This window comes from Microchirus variegatus (assembly GCF_963457635.1).
Source record: "Microchirus variegatus genome assembly, chromosome: 7".
NCBI classification, from domain to species: domain Eukaryota; kingdom Metazoa; phylum Chordata; class Actinopteri; order Pleuronectiformes; family Soleidae; genus Microchirus; species Microchirus variegatus.
The window spans coordinates 2567199-2585723 of NC_139808.1; the positions used below are offsets into that span (position 1 = coordinate 2567199).

Below are 18525 nucleotides of genomic sequence, written 5' to 3' on the forward strand. Positions count from 1 at the left end.
TATGTATACATATATACACATATATACACATACATACATACATTATATATATATATATATATAATGTATATAATATATACATTTATATATATGTATGTATACATATATACACATATATACGTATACATACATATATAGTATACATATATAAATACATACATACATTATACATATATATGTATATACATATATATATATACACATTATACATATATATACATATATACATATATATGAATATACATATATATATATATACACATTATACATATATACATATATATATACATACATATATACATACATATATATATACATACATCTATACATACATATATATATACATACATCTATACATACATATATATATACATACATATATATGTATATATACATACATATATGTATATATACATCTATACATACATATATATATACATACATATATATGTATATATACATATATATATACATATATATATACATACATATATATGTATATATACATATATATATACATATATATGTATATATACATACATGGACTTTATTAGTCAATGATGCACAACAAGCAGCCAGGTAAAAATATCACAAGCACCCTCTCTGGAAAAGCACCATTAGCATTTCCTCCTTGTGTATCTGGAATGGAATCATCATAGAACACTAAAAATTAGAAATGCAATAGAAAGTTTTAATGGCACTTTGCTCTCTGGCTGCCAATTTTCCCCCCCAAAAAAAGAGGTTTTGCTCCCCGACTCCAAAGTTGCAGGTTGTACCTGGTTTCCCGATGAGAATTGCAAAGCGACACTGAAATGTCCCGGCCGCCTTGGGGAGGACTCTGTCGCCAAAAAAACAATGGCTGAGTGTCGCACTGGGACGGGCACCTGACCTTGAGAAATCAGCGGCAATCCAACACTTTAAACGTCCATTTCACACACCATTTCATTGCAATGGATTTAAAACCCTGAACGACCATCACAACAGTTGTTACAATCAACATTTTGACGTCGATAATGTCCGGCAGTCGGGGCCGGTCGGAAAAAGCTGGCTCTGCGGTTACACCGGGAAACACACCAGAGTGTGTGTGTGTATGTGTGTGTGTGTGTGTGTGTGTGTGAGGAGAAGCGAGAAAGAGAGGTCTTCTCATTGCTACGGTAACAGCTGTGACGGCAGCCGCCGCGAGGAACAGGCGTGTCATTCAGTTCCTATGATGTCACCGCTTTGGCGGAGCGAGCAGATGGGCTGGGCCAGGTACGCAACCTGTCGTTAACAAACGCATATAAAAAATAAACACACACACACGCCAACATTATGCTTTTCTAAATCACATCAGACACACAAACTTGTCGTGATAGCTTAGTGAGGACACGTCATTGACATAATGCATTCCCTCGCCCTGACCTTAACCATCACCACCAAGTGTCTAACCTTAACCCTAAAGGCCACATTGTACTTCTCCGACTGCGTAATGCGTTATCCGACTGCGTCACCACGGAGACGCCTCGAGCCTTCATACTTCTGCGTCGTGGTGACGGATACGCGCTGCAAATTCCCGCCCGATCAATAGGGGTCGCTGCGCAAGGTTGTTGTGCTTCTGGCTACAGTGAGCAATGGCGTCCGAGAGAGAAAGACTGTTGTTGTTGAAACAGTGGCCGTTTCTCACTTTTCTGTGTCACTGAACGCAGTTTTAAGATAATTTGAGGCGAGAAATTGGCCATTTAGAGTCTAAACATGTGCCGTGTGTGTTAAGATATGACGTATTTATAGTTTGGCAGCGACGTTGTCGGCGGTGTTCAGCTCCGCCCTCTGTGGACGCTCGGTGCTCACTGTGAGCCGGCACAGAGCAGCTTAGCTCGGCCTGTCATGAGGACCAATCGCAGCTCTTGCCGTCTCTGGTGTCCCTTGACGGAGTGAAGGACACTTAAAAAATATTTCGTGCAGTCGGAGACGACGCAGAGGCTCTTCGACAGGCTTTGCGTCCACGCAGAGCACTTACGCAGGAGTATAAATTGGGTTTAAGCCTCAAACCAGGTCTTAACCATGATCACGCCCTTTAGAGCTCTGGTGCTCAGACAAAATGTCCCCACAAGGTCAAATAAAGTCCCCACAAAGATAGTTTTTTACACATTTTGGACCCAACAAGTACAGACACATCCTCATATCTTATACTCCAATCAAGAAAAATCTCTCGTTTCTCCGTTCCCAACATTTTGCTACATTGTGCTAAACATCCCTCAGATAAATCTGCAAACAAATTGCTGAAGTTGACAAAACCTTCTTTTTTCTCTTTTCTCTCTCTCGTTACATGTTTTTATATCTTGATTTCGACCACCAGGGGGCAGCTATTTGATATGATTCAACTTTTTTTTAGCACAGCTGCCCACGTTTCCACATACATTAGTGTTTATTTGTAGTCATGTTTCAGGCCAGGCACACACACCCTTCCATTAACTCGCTGACAAACACACACTAAATTACATTACACACACGTGTACTTATTTGGAAAGCCTAGATATAGTGTTATCTTTCATCTATCATTAGAACCAGGTTTTGGACTCCATGAGGAGTACACTGATCCTGACAATGCCACTGATTATGCCAGAAAAGGTCCTAAAGAGGCAAGCACAAGCACACACTCGTGCACACCTTTACTACCGATTTGACTGCTCTTAAAGATTAGATGTGTTTCTTCTAATATGCACACAGCCCTAATCTAATTATAGTGTCAGTCCAAAAAAATCAAATTCTACAAATCTACAAAGAGAAACTCTATTTTTGGCGAAAGTCCGTGGAATACCTGCCTCCTCCCGGCCCTTCCCTCTTGTTTTGAATGACTTCACAGTCACCCCTGCTGAGATTCATTACCTGGCCCCTAATAATAATAAAGGCAAATGAAATCAGCTCCAGTGCATTATTAATTCAGGAGCACCATTAAGATTCATTTGCAGTATTTGCGACAGTACGATATAGTCCAACGGGTTTTTCACGCCTGATTAAAGGCACGTGGAGATAAGGAAAAAAAATGGCACATGAGCGTGATGGAGGTGTGTGTGTGGGGGATGATGATGGAAACAGAGGTGGAAAATATAAGAGGAAGAGCTGAACCTGAGAGGTTGGGGGTAGGTAGGTAGGTAGGTAGGTAGGTAAGGTGGGGGGGGCAGGTAGATTAAAGAGAGTGTTGGCTTTTCCACTTGACGAGGTATTGATGCTATATTGGACGCAGCTACTTATGAACAGGTGTGTGTGTGTGTGTGTGTGTGTGGTCACTGTGACCCGGGCTCCATGTCCTGCATGGTTACACATCCGATTGAGGTGCATCAGAGCCGGGCAGCGAGGGGCCGGCGTCGGGCGCCCTCAAGACGAAGATGAAGCTCCCTCCACAGACCAGGAGGGGAGGAAGGGGAGGAAGGGGAGGGAGGAGGGGGGGGGGGCACAGCCACAGCCACCCCATGACTACAGCTTCAGAGTGTAAGCAACCATGAATAAAAATGGACTTTGTAGAGAAGTAGGGCTCATAATTATTCATTTTGTATCAGTTAAAGCTTTCTCTCAAATATCCCCCAGGAGAAGCGGGGTTAAAAATCCATTTGTGGGAAGTGTACCATGACAGCGAGCTCGTCTCCCTGGAGACAGAGGATACGACAGTGGGGAATGTTCATGTGTGTCTGCTGTCGGGTGAGGCTATACGTGTGTGTGTGTGTGTGTGTGTGTGTGTGTGCGTCAGTATGCACGCGTGTTTATAGAGCGGTTTTTTTAGAGTCTGCAAATTTGAGAACCAGTGGAGCACGGTGGCTCACAAACACACGGAAGCAAACAGAGTTACACCATTTACATTTCTTTAGATTTGAACACTGGATGTCTAATTTTTTTTTTTTTAAAGATCAGACGCCGCAGAATACACAGTCCAACTCGCCGTGTCCTCTGGAGAAAAAAACATGGATAGAAAGCCCATTAAAATGAACTTAACCCTCTTCTTCCCTGACCCTCTTTTTGGAGTCCCTGCTCGATAATGACATGCCCGAACTAAAAAGAGCAAATCTCTGCAGTTACAAGCTCTATGTGAATTATCTCGGTATCAAAATAAAGATAACACTTGTGAGATTCCGCCAGAGGTGTAAGTCTCACTGTAGATGCCACTGTGTCAGAGTAAATGCACATGGAACACAGCATAACTGAAGGTTTTTTTTTTTCTCTCGCCTAAAAAAAGATTGCATCTTAAAGCAAACATCACCTTTAAAATATGCAGCAGGAGCTTAAAAACACATGGAGGTCATATAACAACATGTGGACATGAGCTGTGCAAAGTCTGATGCTGTTGAAGTGAAGCAGAGTAAAGTTACAGAGGTTTTAGTAAAGAGATGTCTAGGCGTTCTCTCTTTTGGCACTGTTCGGCACCATCTGTGCCATTTGAGATTTCTTAGGTACCAGCCATAGCTCTGGCTTACCTTGGTCAATTTGGGTGATTGACAGCTCGTTTTAAACCTCTAAACCAGTAGAATCAGACCCTTGTGTTTGTTTAAGTTAGATACGGTTTTATGACGCTCTTGTCGCCGCGTGTGACGCTGCCCCCCGGTACCGGGGGCAACCGTGAAGAAGAGGTCAAAGCGCACATGCATCTGTGCGTTTGTACATTTTTATTTCCTCGTCTCTGTGATGCTGATCACATTGTCATTAAAGTTACTCAAGGGAAAATCATCACAATGGGTGGATGAAGTGTAGACTAGGTCGTTTTTGCCTGAAAAGGGAAATAAAAAAAAAAGACATGGGAAGTCTTGGGTAAAGAAGGAAGAAGAAGAGCGGATGTTCCACTTTACCGTTACGCCGTCCTGCCATACGTGCTCCCTCTGAAGCTGCTCCGCCTCCCTGGCCAGTTTCTACGAGAAAACACAGAAGAAAGAAGCAGTTTGAGTGTCAGTGGTCAGGAGGACAGTGTGTCACAGACAGAGGTCAGTGACCTCGATCCTTAGCAGAGTTGTAAATCATCAAATGATGAAACTGAAAATGCAAATGTGGACAAACCCCTGCTGCTAAAAACCCAATGCAAAGATCTTTGACTGACGTGAATCCATATCCATTCAACTCCTCCCAATCAAAACTGAACAGATTAGTTTCTATAAGAAAACGCCGTCAACATCCATTCGACCGTTTTAAGGACGCAATAACTTCTAATCTGCTAATCTGCGTGGCAGCGACTCAACACATTAACGCACACGCAGACGCCTTGAATATAAACCGCCGCTGAAGTTTAAACCGAAACATCCGAACGATGAAGAAAAGAACAGTTTAAGTGATGTCGAACATGATGTGGTTGTTGGTGCCAGATGTGCTGGACTCAGTATTTAACAAAGTGCTAATCAAACGCGTGATTTTCACGCACAAACCGTCAGAGAACAGTCCAAAAAATAGTGAAAATATTCAGTTCTCAAGCTGTAAATGCCACTTGTTACAACCAACGTATGCAGATGGATGGACTACTCCAACAACTGTTGCAGTAGTGACAAAAAAAAGAGCGTCATACCCTCCAACCACCAATAAACACAAGGTTTGTCTTCAGTGCAGCCGTATGCCTGAAGGCTTCTCACATAGGAAGCCATTTAAGTGTCTCACTGTCCCCAGAGTACAGTATATCCTGTCCTCCTGTCTTCCTGTGTTCAATATTTCCACTTCCCCCCAGGCCTCTAGGGGGTGACCTTGTTCCTGTCACAGAAGTGTGATTAGACATATAATCCCAGGACCTTTTAAAGGTGCATTAAGTAATACATCTAAAGCAACTGGCCGTAAAATCCTCCTAATATGTCACAGAGACGCAGGAATAATGTTCGTATAACAAACTGAACTCACCAACAACAACAGTACAGACAAAATATTTGCATTAAAAAAAAAATATTTTGCAGACTGCAAATCATGTTTATGTTTAGAAATCATGTTTTGGCATGTGGCGCCACCTACCGCCGTCTACCAATCATTGCAGTCAGTAGAGTCTCAGCTGCCGAGCAACCACGGGTTGCCAGCTACGTCAGAAAACGAAACCAAAAGGACCTCGGTATTTTGAATTTGAATGTAGTAACTGTTTTTGGCCACATTCTTACATATGGCACCTTTAAAGGTGAAGTAAGTAGTTTATAGTGCCATCTAGAGGAGAGGCTGAAATTTACAACAAAGAACTGCTCCTCTGCTCACCCCCTCCCTTCCCTGAGCGCTACGGTATCCTCAGCTGGTCAAATGTCGTCCTCGTCGTCTTTCTCCGTGTCAGCAGATGAGGTTCGTGAGGCGAGGGAGAGGGCGGAGCTACCGCGGCCGTAGCAGACGAAGCGGAGAGAGAGGAGGCGGGACTTCAGCTACAAGTAAAGAGACGCTTGATTTATTCTCTCGCGTTTGTCCTTACAGGCTCCGGTAGAAACATGACGTCTCTCTGCTAACAGTGGCTATGCAACCGCGGCCCGCGACCATGTTATTTTACATGACTTTTTGAAACACTACGAAAATGAAACAAAAACTATTATACAGCGACTAGACAATGCAGGAGCACATAATATGTATAAAAAAGTGGATTTTGGGTCATATAAACCCATAAATACTACACATTGTCCCTTTAAGACTATTAACCCTTATAAATAACCCTTATAAGCTACCAAAACCACACAACAACAAAGTATATCACTCCAGGTTCTATATGCATGCAGCACAGGGACATAAGTGGACCATAATGGTTTGAAGTGTGTACATATTTGTTTTCCCTGACTAAACCGTGGCACATAAACAGGAGAACACGTGGATCGTCTTTACTCCTCCGGCTCTGTGTTAGCGCGGTGCTTTCACGTCACCTGAACGAGGTTTAAATATCTTTGATAAGATTTTTTTATTCATTTCCTAATGAAGACAAAAGGCAACTGAAACAACAATGAAACGTGGATCTAATTGCCTCTCGCCGAAATCACGACCAAAGAGTTAATTAGAAAAGACAAGTAACTGTGAGTCTTTTCATACGAGAGGGTCTCCCTCGCTAAAAGGCCAGCGCCACAGTCATAATCTCTCGGGTAAAATTAGCAACACTGCATTTTTCCAATTAGGGATGCATTCTAAACAGCCAAACATGGATCTTACTTCACTGTCTGAAAATCAAACACACCGCACAATATATTTATTTATTAAAGGGGACATATTATGCAAAATTTTGATCATTGTAATACTTATATTTGGGACTCTGTGAGTTGGTAAAGTGTGGAAAAAACGATTACTCTGTGTCTATGTTTCTGTGGTCCGCCTCAGTCTGAGTACAGGAGATAAAAGACGAGATGTTGATTTCCACACTCATTGCTACGTCACAATGTGCAAATTTTGAATTCCCTAAAAAAACGCGAGAGTGCAGGCGAGGGCGACAGTGTCCGGAAGAGCGGAAGTCTGAGAAGTGTTCTATTCTTGGCTGCACAGTGCAGCACAGAGTTCTACACAAACTTCCAGCCTCGGAGGATTCACGTGTCCAGTGGATACATTTTATATATGACGGCGATAATGACGGCTTTTCCAAATGCTAACTGCTGTTAGCTGCCTCAGTGACGCTGACGTAGTTTCCTGTGTCTCATTTGCATATTTAAAGAGACAGGCACTCAAAAGCGAGCGTTCTGAACAGGACTGTTTTGTTCAGGGTGATTGAACTGCTGTGGTGCTTCATCCATCGTCACAGACATGTTCATTAGGACACCAGGGAACTAGGTTAAAGGTGCATTAGGTAATAAATCTAAAGCAACTGGCCATAAAATCCTCCTAATATGTCACAGAGACTCAGGAATAATGTCCATATAACAAACTGAACTCACCAACAACAACAACAGTACAGCTAAAATATTTGCATTAAAAAAAATATTTTGCAGACTGCAAATCATGTTTATGTTTTGAAATCATGTTTTGGCGTCATGTGGCGCCACCTACCGCCATCTACCAATCACTGCAGTCAATAGAGTCTCAGCTGCCGAGTTACCACGGGTTGCCAGTTACGTCAGAAAACGAAACCTAAAAGACCTCGGTATTATGAATTTGAATGTAGTGACCGTTTTTGGCCACATTCTTACATATGGCACCTTTAACTATACGAGTCCTTTAATATAAAGTTTCAATCCGTCATGAACTATGATCTAGCTTCCCTGTCCCTCTCCCCTCGGTGCAGCCTTATTCTCAGCATTTAATCTGTCAGTAAGAATCTCTACTTTGTCCCTTTGGAAAATCAATTTCTCTCCCACCGAGTCGCCCACACACACACACACACACACATTTTATTTAACTCTCTGTTCCTTCACCTGCCGACTGCCCTCCATCGTCTTCCCCCCTCTGCTTCCTCGTAGGCCTCCATTTCTCCGGGACCCTATCTCTTTCCGAGCAGTGTAATGGGGGGGTCCCCGCGCTCCAAAACAGCCATGTGTCATCATGTGTCTTTTTCCCTTTCCCTTTGTGTTTGGCGCAGATGGATGGGCAACACAAACACCCAATGAATCAGAGTGAGAGATGTGGGAAGGAGGAGGGCAGGGATATATCATCTGTGTTGGTGGCTGCGGCCCAAGCAGCTTAGAGAGAGAGAGAGCGCCCGCGCTGCTGGATGAGCGTCGCCAAATCAGCACAGTACAGCACAGATAAGCTCAGCAGAGGCCCACAAAACACGGCAAATAACACTTACAGCGTGCCGCACGCAGGTACACATGACATGCGGAGTCACAACATGGAGACGAGGCTCACGACACAGGACGGATCACGTGTCGGGGGGCCCGTTCGTCAGCGAGGGCCTTTAGTCAAGAACGCAGCTCTGTAATGTATACGGCATGTTAAGTGCCTTTTACAAGGTCTGCAGCCTTAAAGGTGCCATATGTAAGAATTTGGCAAAAAAAACGATTACTACATTCAAATTCAAAATGCCAAGGTTTCGTTTTCTGACGTAACTGGCAACCACGTGGTTGCTCGGCAGCTGAGACTCTACTGACTGCAGTGATTGGTAGACGGCGGTAGGTGGCGCCACATGACGCCAAAACATGATTTCAAAACATAAACATGATTTGCAGTCTGCAAAATATTTTTTTTTTAATGCAAATATTTTGTCTGTACTGTTGTTGTTGGTGAGTTCAGTTTGTTATATGAACATTATTCCTGAGTCTCTGTGACATATTAGGAGGATTTCATGGCCAGTTGATTAAGATTTATTACATTTAATTATTACTTTGCTCTGATGAGAGCTTGAATATTGTTTCTATCTTTTTTACTTTATCAAAAGAGATATGTTGCTTTGTTTCTTTCTTGTGACAAATGTACTTATTGTAAGTCGCTTTGGACAAAAGCGTCTGCTAAATGCCCTAAATGTAATATGTATATAATGTAAATGTAATTTATTACATAATGCACCTTTGAACAACAACACACCATATAGTCATATATCACGTATGCAAACACAGTTCATAACAGTGCACAGTGTCGTCGGACAAAGAGCCAAATTAGAAGGTGGCGCAAGCTTCGGTGTCGTCTCAAAGAGAAGCGAAAAGAGAAAATCTGTACGCTCACGTACAGGACGGAGCAAATAAAACGGCAAGCTCAGCATGAGCCGATTAGGATCTTTAATAATCACAACTGTTCCTCTTGTTCCAGAGTGTAGCGGCTTAATCACTCAAAGTCGTGTTATTTCAAGGGGACTGACAACACACCAGGGACAGGGCTAGCGTCACGCTGTGTTGAGCGCCAACTTGACACCGGGCCTCCTGTGTGTGTGTTCGCTGCAGCCTGTTAGGCCGCTCCACTGTGCATTCAGCTAAACGACACTCGACGCAGACACACACACACGAGCGTCCGTGCGATCTGGAAGGACACTCGACAGCGGGGGCCCCCCCATCCCCCCCCCCCACAATGTGTATCTTTGAGTGAGGGGGGGCCACTTGGATAAAAAGAACACTCAGTCACTCACGCACATTCCGTACATGTGATTGCAGCCTTGAAGCCGAGGTGCTTAACATGTTCCACACGACCCCTTCAGCTAAATCTTGACAAACACTCGAATCACCTTGGAGACCGAATGACGGCAAAGCGGTTCTGCGGAAGTCGCTGAACCTTTTCAGGTTCAAAAGTAAATGAACACAGTCAATGGCTGCTGTGACGTTCAAAATAGTGACGTTCAAAATATTAAAAGGACTCATATTATACACTATTTCTCCAAGTGAACCTAGTTCCCTTGTGTCCTAATGAACATGTCTGTGACATGCTTTGGTCAAAATACCTCAAGGATGAAGCACCACAGCAGTTCAATCACTCTGCCAAAACAGTCCTGTTCAGAACGCTCGCTTTTGAGTGCCTGTCTCTTTAAATATGCAAATGAGACACAGGAAACTACGTCAGTGTCACTGAGGCTAACAGCAGCTAACAGCAGTTAGCATTTGGAAAAGCCATCATTATTGCCGTCATATATAAAATGTATCCACTGGACACGTGAATCCTCTGAGGCTGGAAGTTTGTGTAGAACTCTGTGCTGCACTGTGCAGCCAAGAACTGAACACTTCACAGACTTTTCTGGATACTATCGCCCTCGTCTGCACTCTCGCGTTTTTTAGGGAATTCAAAATTTGCAACAATTCCAGGAATGTATTTTTGTGACGTAGCGATGAGCGCGGAAGACAACATAGCGTGTTTCATCTCCTGTACTTAGACTGAGGTGGACCACAAAAACATGACCTGAGTCATCTTTTTTCACACTTTGCAGACTCACAGGGCCTCCAGAGTCCCAAATATAAGTATTAACATGACTAAAAAGTTGATTTCCCATAATATGTCTCCTTTAAATATAAAGATACGGCATCACTACAACTCTCTACTGAGACACACACACACACACACGATCAAGTAGACACATCAACAGTGTTTCCAGATCAGATTGACAGTTTCCAGCCCTTAGAAACCGCCCCAATTCAATTAAAAACCAGCCCAAACCAGAGCTTCATATCTGCATCAATAACCACACATAAATGATAGATAGATAAATAAATAGGTTTTTTGCAAATTGCAACCAACAAGAGCGCAGTAAATCAACCATAGGCTACACAAATTGCAAAAAAATTAACCTCCTAGCACCAGTCCCAGATGAATATTAGTGCCAGCTGTACTTAAAGGGGAAATAAGTAGTTTATAGTGCCATCTAGAGGAGAGACTGAAATTTACAACAAAGAACTGCTGCTCTGCTCACCCCCTCCCTTCCCTGAGCGCTACGGTGTCCTCAGCCGGTCAAATGTCGTCCTCGTCGTCTTTCTCCGTGTCAGCAGATGAGGTTCGTGAGGCGAGGGAGAGGGCGGAGCTACGGCGGCCGTAGCAGACGAATCGGAGAGAGTGGAGGCGGGACTTCAGCTACAAGTAAAGAGACGCTTGATTTGTTCTCTCGCGTTTGTCCTTATAGGCTCCGGTAGAAACATGGCATCTCGCTGCTAACAGTGGCTATGCAACCGCGGCCCGCGACCATGTTATTTTACATGACTTTTTGAAACACTACGAAAATGAAACAAAAACTATTATACAGCGACTAGACAATGCAGGAGCACATAATATGTATAAAAAAGTGGATTTTGGGTTATATAAACCCATAAATACTACACAGTGTCCCTTTAAAGGTGCACTTTCAAGATGTGTAGGCCTAATAAATGTCATTATTTACATCACAAATGACCTGTATGAGGACTACGAAAACTCGCCAAACGTGGACAGAAGCAGCTCAAATTTTAATTCACGTAACATATATTTAGCGAGAGACACTACGCATTTCATGATGTATCTGTAGGAAATATTGCTTTGTGTCATACGAGGACACATAACCTTGCCAAAGAACACAAGGAGGCATGAAGACCGGGGTGAAAAAAAATGCCCATGTGTGTCGTGACCGCTCACAGATCGAGAACGTTACATCAAAATTTCACTCCCTGTGAAAGTGGCAAAGTGTGGAGCAGTGCAGTGTCATGCAGCAGTTAACCCATTAGGGGGCAGCAGACTGTGCAGCCTCAGCAGCAGCAGCAGCAGCAGCAGCAGCAGCAGCAGCCAGTGGAGCCTGTCAGAGTGAGAGCAGTCTGCTTTAAGCTCTTCATTCTGTCTTCTCCACTCGGCCAGGATTAAGGCCAATCATAGAAATCACTGAGTTAGAACCATCCCACAATAACAGATGGAGGGACTTTCCACTCCAGAATTTTAAAACATCACAGACAAACTAACTTTCAGTTCGCCTCAGAGCCGCCGCCGCCGCTGCCGCCGTCACCCCCACCCACCCCCCTCTCGCCCGCCGCCACCTTTCATTCTCGCGCCATCCTTTTATCTCCTCCTCACTCGGGCTGTTTTATCCTTCCATCGTATGCTGTACTCCATTTCTCTCCATCTGTTTCAGTTTACTGCCCTCAGACGTACTCTACCCCCCCCCCCCCCGCCCTCGCCCTCCAAACGTCTAACTCCATATTAATTCCAACAACATAGTCACAACCCAACTTCAAAAACAGTTAAATTGACTTCACGGAGCCGTGGAACTTGAGAAGTAATGCAGGGTGAAATGGGAAGGGGAGCTTGAAAAACCTAAGACTATGTTTTTTTTATTGCTCCCATTATTATGCGTTAATCTCCGGCGAGTGACTGAAGTGACAGAACAACCCTTCACTTCCAAGTTCTCCAAGTCACAAAGCACCGGGAGGAGGAGGACGGCGATAATTAGAGCGGCGCTCTCTTCTTTCCGAGTGGTCAGACAAAGCAAACTCCCATAATGAGGATAAATAATGACCTTTAATTCCAGGTCCCTGGTTAGTTTGCTACTGGCAGCTGGGTATTGTAGTCCTTATTAGCTAACGCTGACAGAGGATTCTGCAGTGATGTGTGGGAGACCCCGTCTTTGTTCTGTGATCCAAAGCAGCCTGTGGCAGGCCCGTGTGCAGAGGCTGTTTGTGTTAGTGCTATTGTAGCATGTGCTGAGATAATCCCTGCCTCTGTCACCTCTCCTATAATCGTCCCCCCACCGACGAAAAACGGAAATGTTAAGGCTTTTTTTTTTTTTTTTTTTTTTCCTCGTCATAAAACATTTCCAGTGTTGAAATCACTGGAAATAATTGAAAAAAATCCTCTTTTTGAAATCTGCCATTTCCTTATTTCTGCCGCGAAGTCGCTCTGCTGTTTGCACATAAGACACAAACTCTCCCCTACCCCGCAGCAAATCACCGGCTTTTCAAAATTTAAACACCTGTTTTTCTCCACTTCACAAAGAAAAAGGAAAAAAAAAACACACACACACACACACACACACACACACACACACACACACCGTATTTCCACAGTAGATTGCCAGCAATGTGCAGAAGTGCCTGTGTCTGCTTCAATGAGACAAAAAAAAAGGCAGCTGTCTTTATTCTGGAACAATACAGTAGCTCTCTCTACAGCAGCAGCTACGCTCGCGTATAACTGTTCTATTCTTCAGAGCCGACGCTGAAAATAATCGACTGTGATCATAAGCTCTTGTGTAATAATCATCGTCACTCTGCTTCTGTGTTTATAAGATGGATATACGAGAACTAACGTGACGTTAGAGGCAAGGTCACGGGAGCAGATGAGCTAATCTAATATATACACTACTGTTCAAAAGTTTGGATATATATATATATATATGTACTGTATATACAGTGGAAACCAGAAGTTTACATGCACTGTATAAAAATACACATAACCTCTTTTTTCACACTGTCTGACATTTAATCACATTAAACTTTATCTGTATTAGGTCAATTAGGATTACTAAAATTATTCCGTATACATATATACACATATGTATATAAATACTTATATATGTAGATATATATATATACATATATACACACATATACACATGTATATACACACATATATACGTATATATACACATGTATATACACATACACACATACATATATATACATGCATATACATACACACATATATACATGCATACACACACACACATATATACATGCATACACATACACACATATATACATACACATACACATACACATATGTATATATACATGCATACACATACACACATATATACACACATATGTATATATACATACATACACATACACACATATACATATACGTATATATACACATACGTATAGATACATACATACACATATATATATGTATATATACATACATACACATAAACACATGTATACACATATATATATATATATATATGTATATTCTATTCATCTTGCAACTCTTTTGATGAATAAAAGTGTAACTTTTAATGGAAAAAATTGTATAGGTGACCCCAGCACTTTTGAACGGTAGTGTAACCGATTGCCAGTATCTCCATAAAAACAGTATTCATTGGGCATTTTTCATTCAAAACAATGCTGTTTTACCCAATAAACCACAAAGCATTTTAAAGCTACATGGAGGTTTCATCGTGGCACAGAATGAGGCCAAAGAACACATTCTCACACAAACACTCTCATTTACTGAAGCGACCACCACTGCAAATCCAATTAAATTGGAAATTAAACTTCCCGTGGGAACAACGTGACGCTATCATCACATCGCGTACACGGACGCACGACCCTTCTGCACGGGTCACGACGAGAACACTGGACGTAAATTTAAAAGGACAAACAAGGTCGGCACTGGAACAACATCACAGTGGGAATAAAACAACATAAGCTGCAGCCCTGACTGCTTGCATGTAATCAAGTGTCCTACATGCGGGGGCCCGCAGCACGGGGCTCAGGGTGTGCATGCGGAGCAGAGCGTCAATGGGCCGAAGATTAGTTCAGTGACGGTTCGTCGTCCACTGTTTGACAGATCGTCACAGACATGCCCGACTTGCTGCCCCGGCCTTCTCCGCCGCTACTGCCATCAACCAGACAATGGAGACTAAATGAAGGGAAAAGCCTAAAGGTGCCATTTACTAAAGAAAAAAAAAAAAAAAAAAAGAAGAAGAAGAAGAAGGAAATGCAGACATCTTGTTTATTCAGCAGCCCATAAGACATCTGCCTCGCAAGATGACTGAGACGGAGAAAATTGTGAACCCATTGTCTGGAACGAGCAATAGCTAAAAATAAACATCAAATAAAAGAAAGGGCCATGTGACACACACACACACACACAGCGCCGGAGAGGAACACACGACTGCTCTTTTAGTCTGTACATCTGTTAACAGGTGTGTGTGTGTGTGTGTGTGTGTGTGTGCGTGTGTTCTTGTACTTGCGGCATACTGAGCACCAGTGAGGGTTTTTAACCAACAAAGTGAGGTCATTTTGGCCGGTCCTCAGTTTGTTTTCATCTCTTCCTTAGATTGTAAACATGCTATGCTCAATTTGTCAAAAAAAATAAAATTCTAATTTTGGACGACATAGTATAGTATAGTATGACTTTTTTGTCAAATTTTGGGCCAAAATGTTTTTTTCAAAAGAAATGTAAAAAAATGTTTTTTTCAAAAGAAATGTAAAAAAAATGTTTTTTTCAAAAGAAATGTAAAAAAAATGTTTTTTTCAAAAGAAATGTAAAAAAAATGTTTTTTTCAAAAGAAATGTAAAAAAAATGTTTTCAACTTTTGGACGACATAGTATAGTATGACGTTTTTGTCAAATTTTGGACCAAAAAATTTTGTTCAATTTTTTTTAAATTTTGTTCAATTTTTTTAAAATTTTGTTCAATTTTTTTAAAATTTTGTTCAATTTTTTTTAAATTTTGTTCAAATTTTTTTAAAATTTTGTTCAAATTTTTTTTAAATTTTTTTTAAATTTTGTTCAATTTTTTTTTAAATTGCGTTCACTTTTTTTTTAATTTTGTTCAATTTTTTTTTAAATTTCGTTCAATTTTTTTTTAAATTTTGTTCAATTTTTTTTTAAACTTTGTTCAATTTTTTTTTAAATTTTGTTCAATTTTTTTTAAATTTTGTTCAAATATTTTTTAAATTTTGTTCAATTTTTTTTAAATTTTGTTCAATTTTTTTTAAATTTTGTTCAATTTTTTTTAAATTTTGTTCAATTTTTTGTTAAATTTTGTTCAAATTTAAAAAAAAATGTTGGTCCACATAGTATGATGTTTTTGTAAAATTTTTGACCAAAAAAAAGATAAGTTTTCCAGCCCTTTTTGCTCTGGGGCTCCACCTGCAGACATTTTATGGTACTGCAACCAGTAGTTCTTTGTAGATGTCATTCATGAAGTAGATATTTGTAATCGTGTTGATTTATAAAGTGGAAATGCTGGTCCTCACTTTGTCAGCAACCCAGTCCTCAGTATGCAGCAAGTACAAGAATGTGTGTGTGTGTGTGTGTGTGTGTGTGTGTGTGTGTGCGTGTGACCTGCTTGTTCCTTCCGCCAACGCCAGCACACACTGAGTGGGGAGGAGTGCAGCGAAGCGGCATCAAGAAGACGCAGGACAAATGTCTCCTTGATCAGAGGTGAGAGTGATACACGAGCGCTCTGCTGTGACATCATAACATAACAAGACTCAGTGTGTGTGTGTGTGTGTGTGTGTGTGTGTACTTGTATTTGTGACAAGGTTAAAGTTAACGCTATGTTTAGGCTGTCCTGATGGTGTGTGTGTGTGTGCGGACAAACTTTTAAAACGCATCTTAAAACCCATTTTTACTCTTTGGCTTTATCGACCCACTATGAGACGTGAGGGGCCAGAGCAAGTAAGTAAGTAAGTAAATGTATTGTTATTATATATAGGAATGATTATTTTTCTCTCGGAATCTCAAATTTGACCCTCTAAACGTGCGTAAAAATGGACGAAAAATTGCCACGCAAACCATCGAAAAATTCGATAAAGTAATGGCAAATGCGAAAAAATAATGCAAAATGATTGAGTAGCGCCTCCACAGGTCAAAGCCTATGGAGCGGCCAAATATTGGTTGTGCCGAATTTCACGAGATTTGGTGGGAACATCGTTTTGCGCAAGTTTTTGACCCTCTAAACGTGCGTGAAAACAAGCAAACCAGAATCGGCGAAAAATTTGACAAAGTAAAGGAAATAAGAAAAACAACAGCAAAACGGCTAAGTAGCGCCCCCACAGGTCAAAGCCTATGGAGCGACCAAAATTGAGTTCTGTCAATTTCACGAAATTTGGTGGGAACATACTTTTTCGCAAATGTTTTATAACTGAACGAACTGAACGTTAGACCCATCCAAGATCAAAAAGTTATCAGAAACTTTTACAGATTCAAAAGGGGCGTGGCCACGGCAGCCATCGGAATTTTGCCGAATTTCGACGATTCGCCACGAAACAGGAAACGCGCTGTAACTTCGCCACTTCACACTGACCAATCAGCATGAAACTTCATAGGTGATACGAGACCCCGACCGCGAACGAGATGTTAAACACGAATTTGACCCAACATGATGTCGGCCATTTTTTATAATGACGTTTCACCGCTAAACAGGAAGTGCCCTGTAACTCGGCCATATATGTACTGATTGGCTGGAAACTTGATATGATACCAAGGGCCTGCCCTACCTGCCCACAGGAAGTACGTTGTCCGAAACAGGAAGTGCCCTTTAAATTGCACATACATTGATCGATCAGCTCCAAACTTGATATGTGAGACCAAAGGCCCGCCCTGAACACATGTGATGAAAAATTACCTGCACACAGGAAGTACATTGTCTGAAACAGGAAGTGCAGTTTAAATGTACAGCACTTTGTTTCAGCTGTTGATGGTTTTTAAAGTGCTTTATAAATAAAGTTGGACTGGATTGGAAATTTCTACTGATGTCAAAAACATAGCAATTAAGTAAAAAATCTGCACGCTAACAAAGGGTAAAAAGAAGACAAAACAAAAGGAAAATGCGTCAGATTTTAAAATGATCTCAGTCGATCAGCTCAGCGCTCCTTTCCTCCTCGCGCCACTTTCAAGGTCAAACAGTCCATTTCTGCCCTTACCTCAATTATACACCCTCTTACTTTAGATTGCAAATACAATAATGAGAAGTGTCACACACTAAAGGGCGTATAACAGGGGTTATTATTCAAAAATGTCACGATGTACTTCCCCCCCCCGAAAAGATATTCGGGTTTTTAGGTCTCGTAGATTTACTTTGCTTCCTCGCCTCCGCATTATTTTCTGCCACAAAAGGGAAAGTGTTGGGGCGTCTGACAAAAGCGCTTGTCAAAGTGCCAGAGAGTCCAGTGACAGCAGCTGGTGTTTGACAAAGTGTATCGATGACAGTGTGTAGCCAGGCATTTGTTTGGGATTTACACACGTGTGCGCACCTTCGACACACACACAAACAGACAAACTCACACACATACACACGTTTTCATGCACTGTCCCGTTCTCCAGCACAGACGTAAAAAAAAAAAAAAAAAAAAAAAAAGAGAGAGGATGCAGACGCGGCCGTCTCTCCAAGCAATTACAGCAGATTGAAACCAAATTAAATTTAAAGCCTGGAGCAACACGGGCAAACTGAATGTCTATGACATTTCTGACAGGGGGAGGAAGGGAAAGTGCTGCGGGACCAAAAGGACGGACGACATGATGGAGAGAACACAGCAGG

At 41.8% G+C, this 18525-nt stretch overlaps 1 protein-coding gene across 1 annotated transcript in view; it reads right to left on the reverse strand.

Moving 5' to 3' along the window:
• The window catches only part of cacna2d2a (calcium channel, voltage-dependent, alpha 2/delta subunit 2a), a gene marked incomplete at both ends in the record, with an annotated part of 211852 nt that overhangs the window by 103171 nt on the left and 90156 nt on the right, over positions 1-18525 (reverse strand). Inside the window, one exon of the mRNA XM_083892588.1 lies at positions 4815-4874. Coding sequence (XP_083748714.1) covers positions 4815-4874 — 60 coding nt within the window. The remainder of the gene's footprint in view (positions 1-4814; positions 4875-18525) is intronic.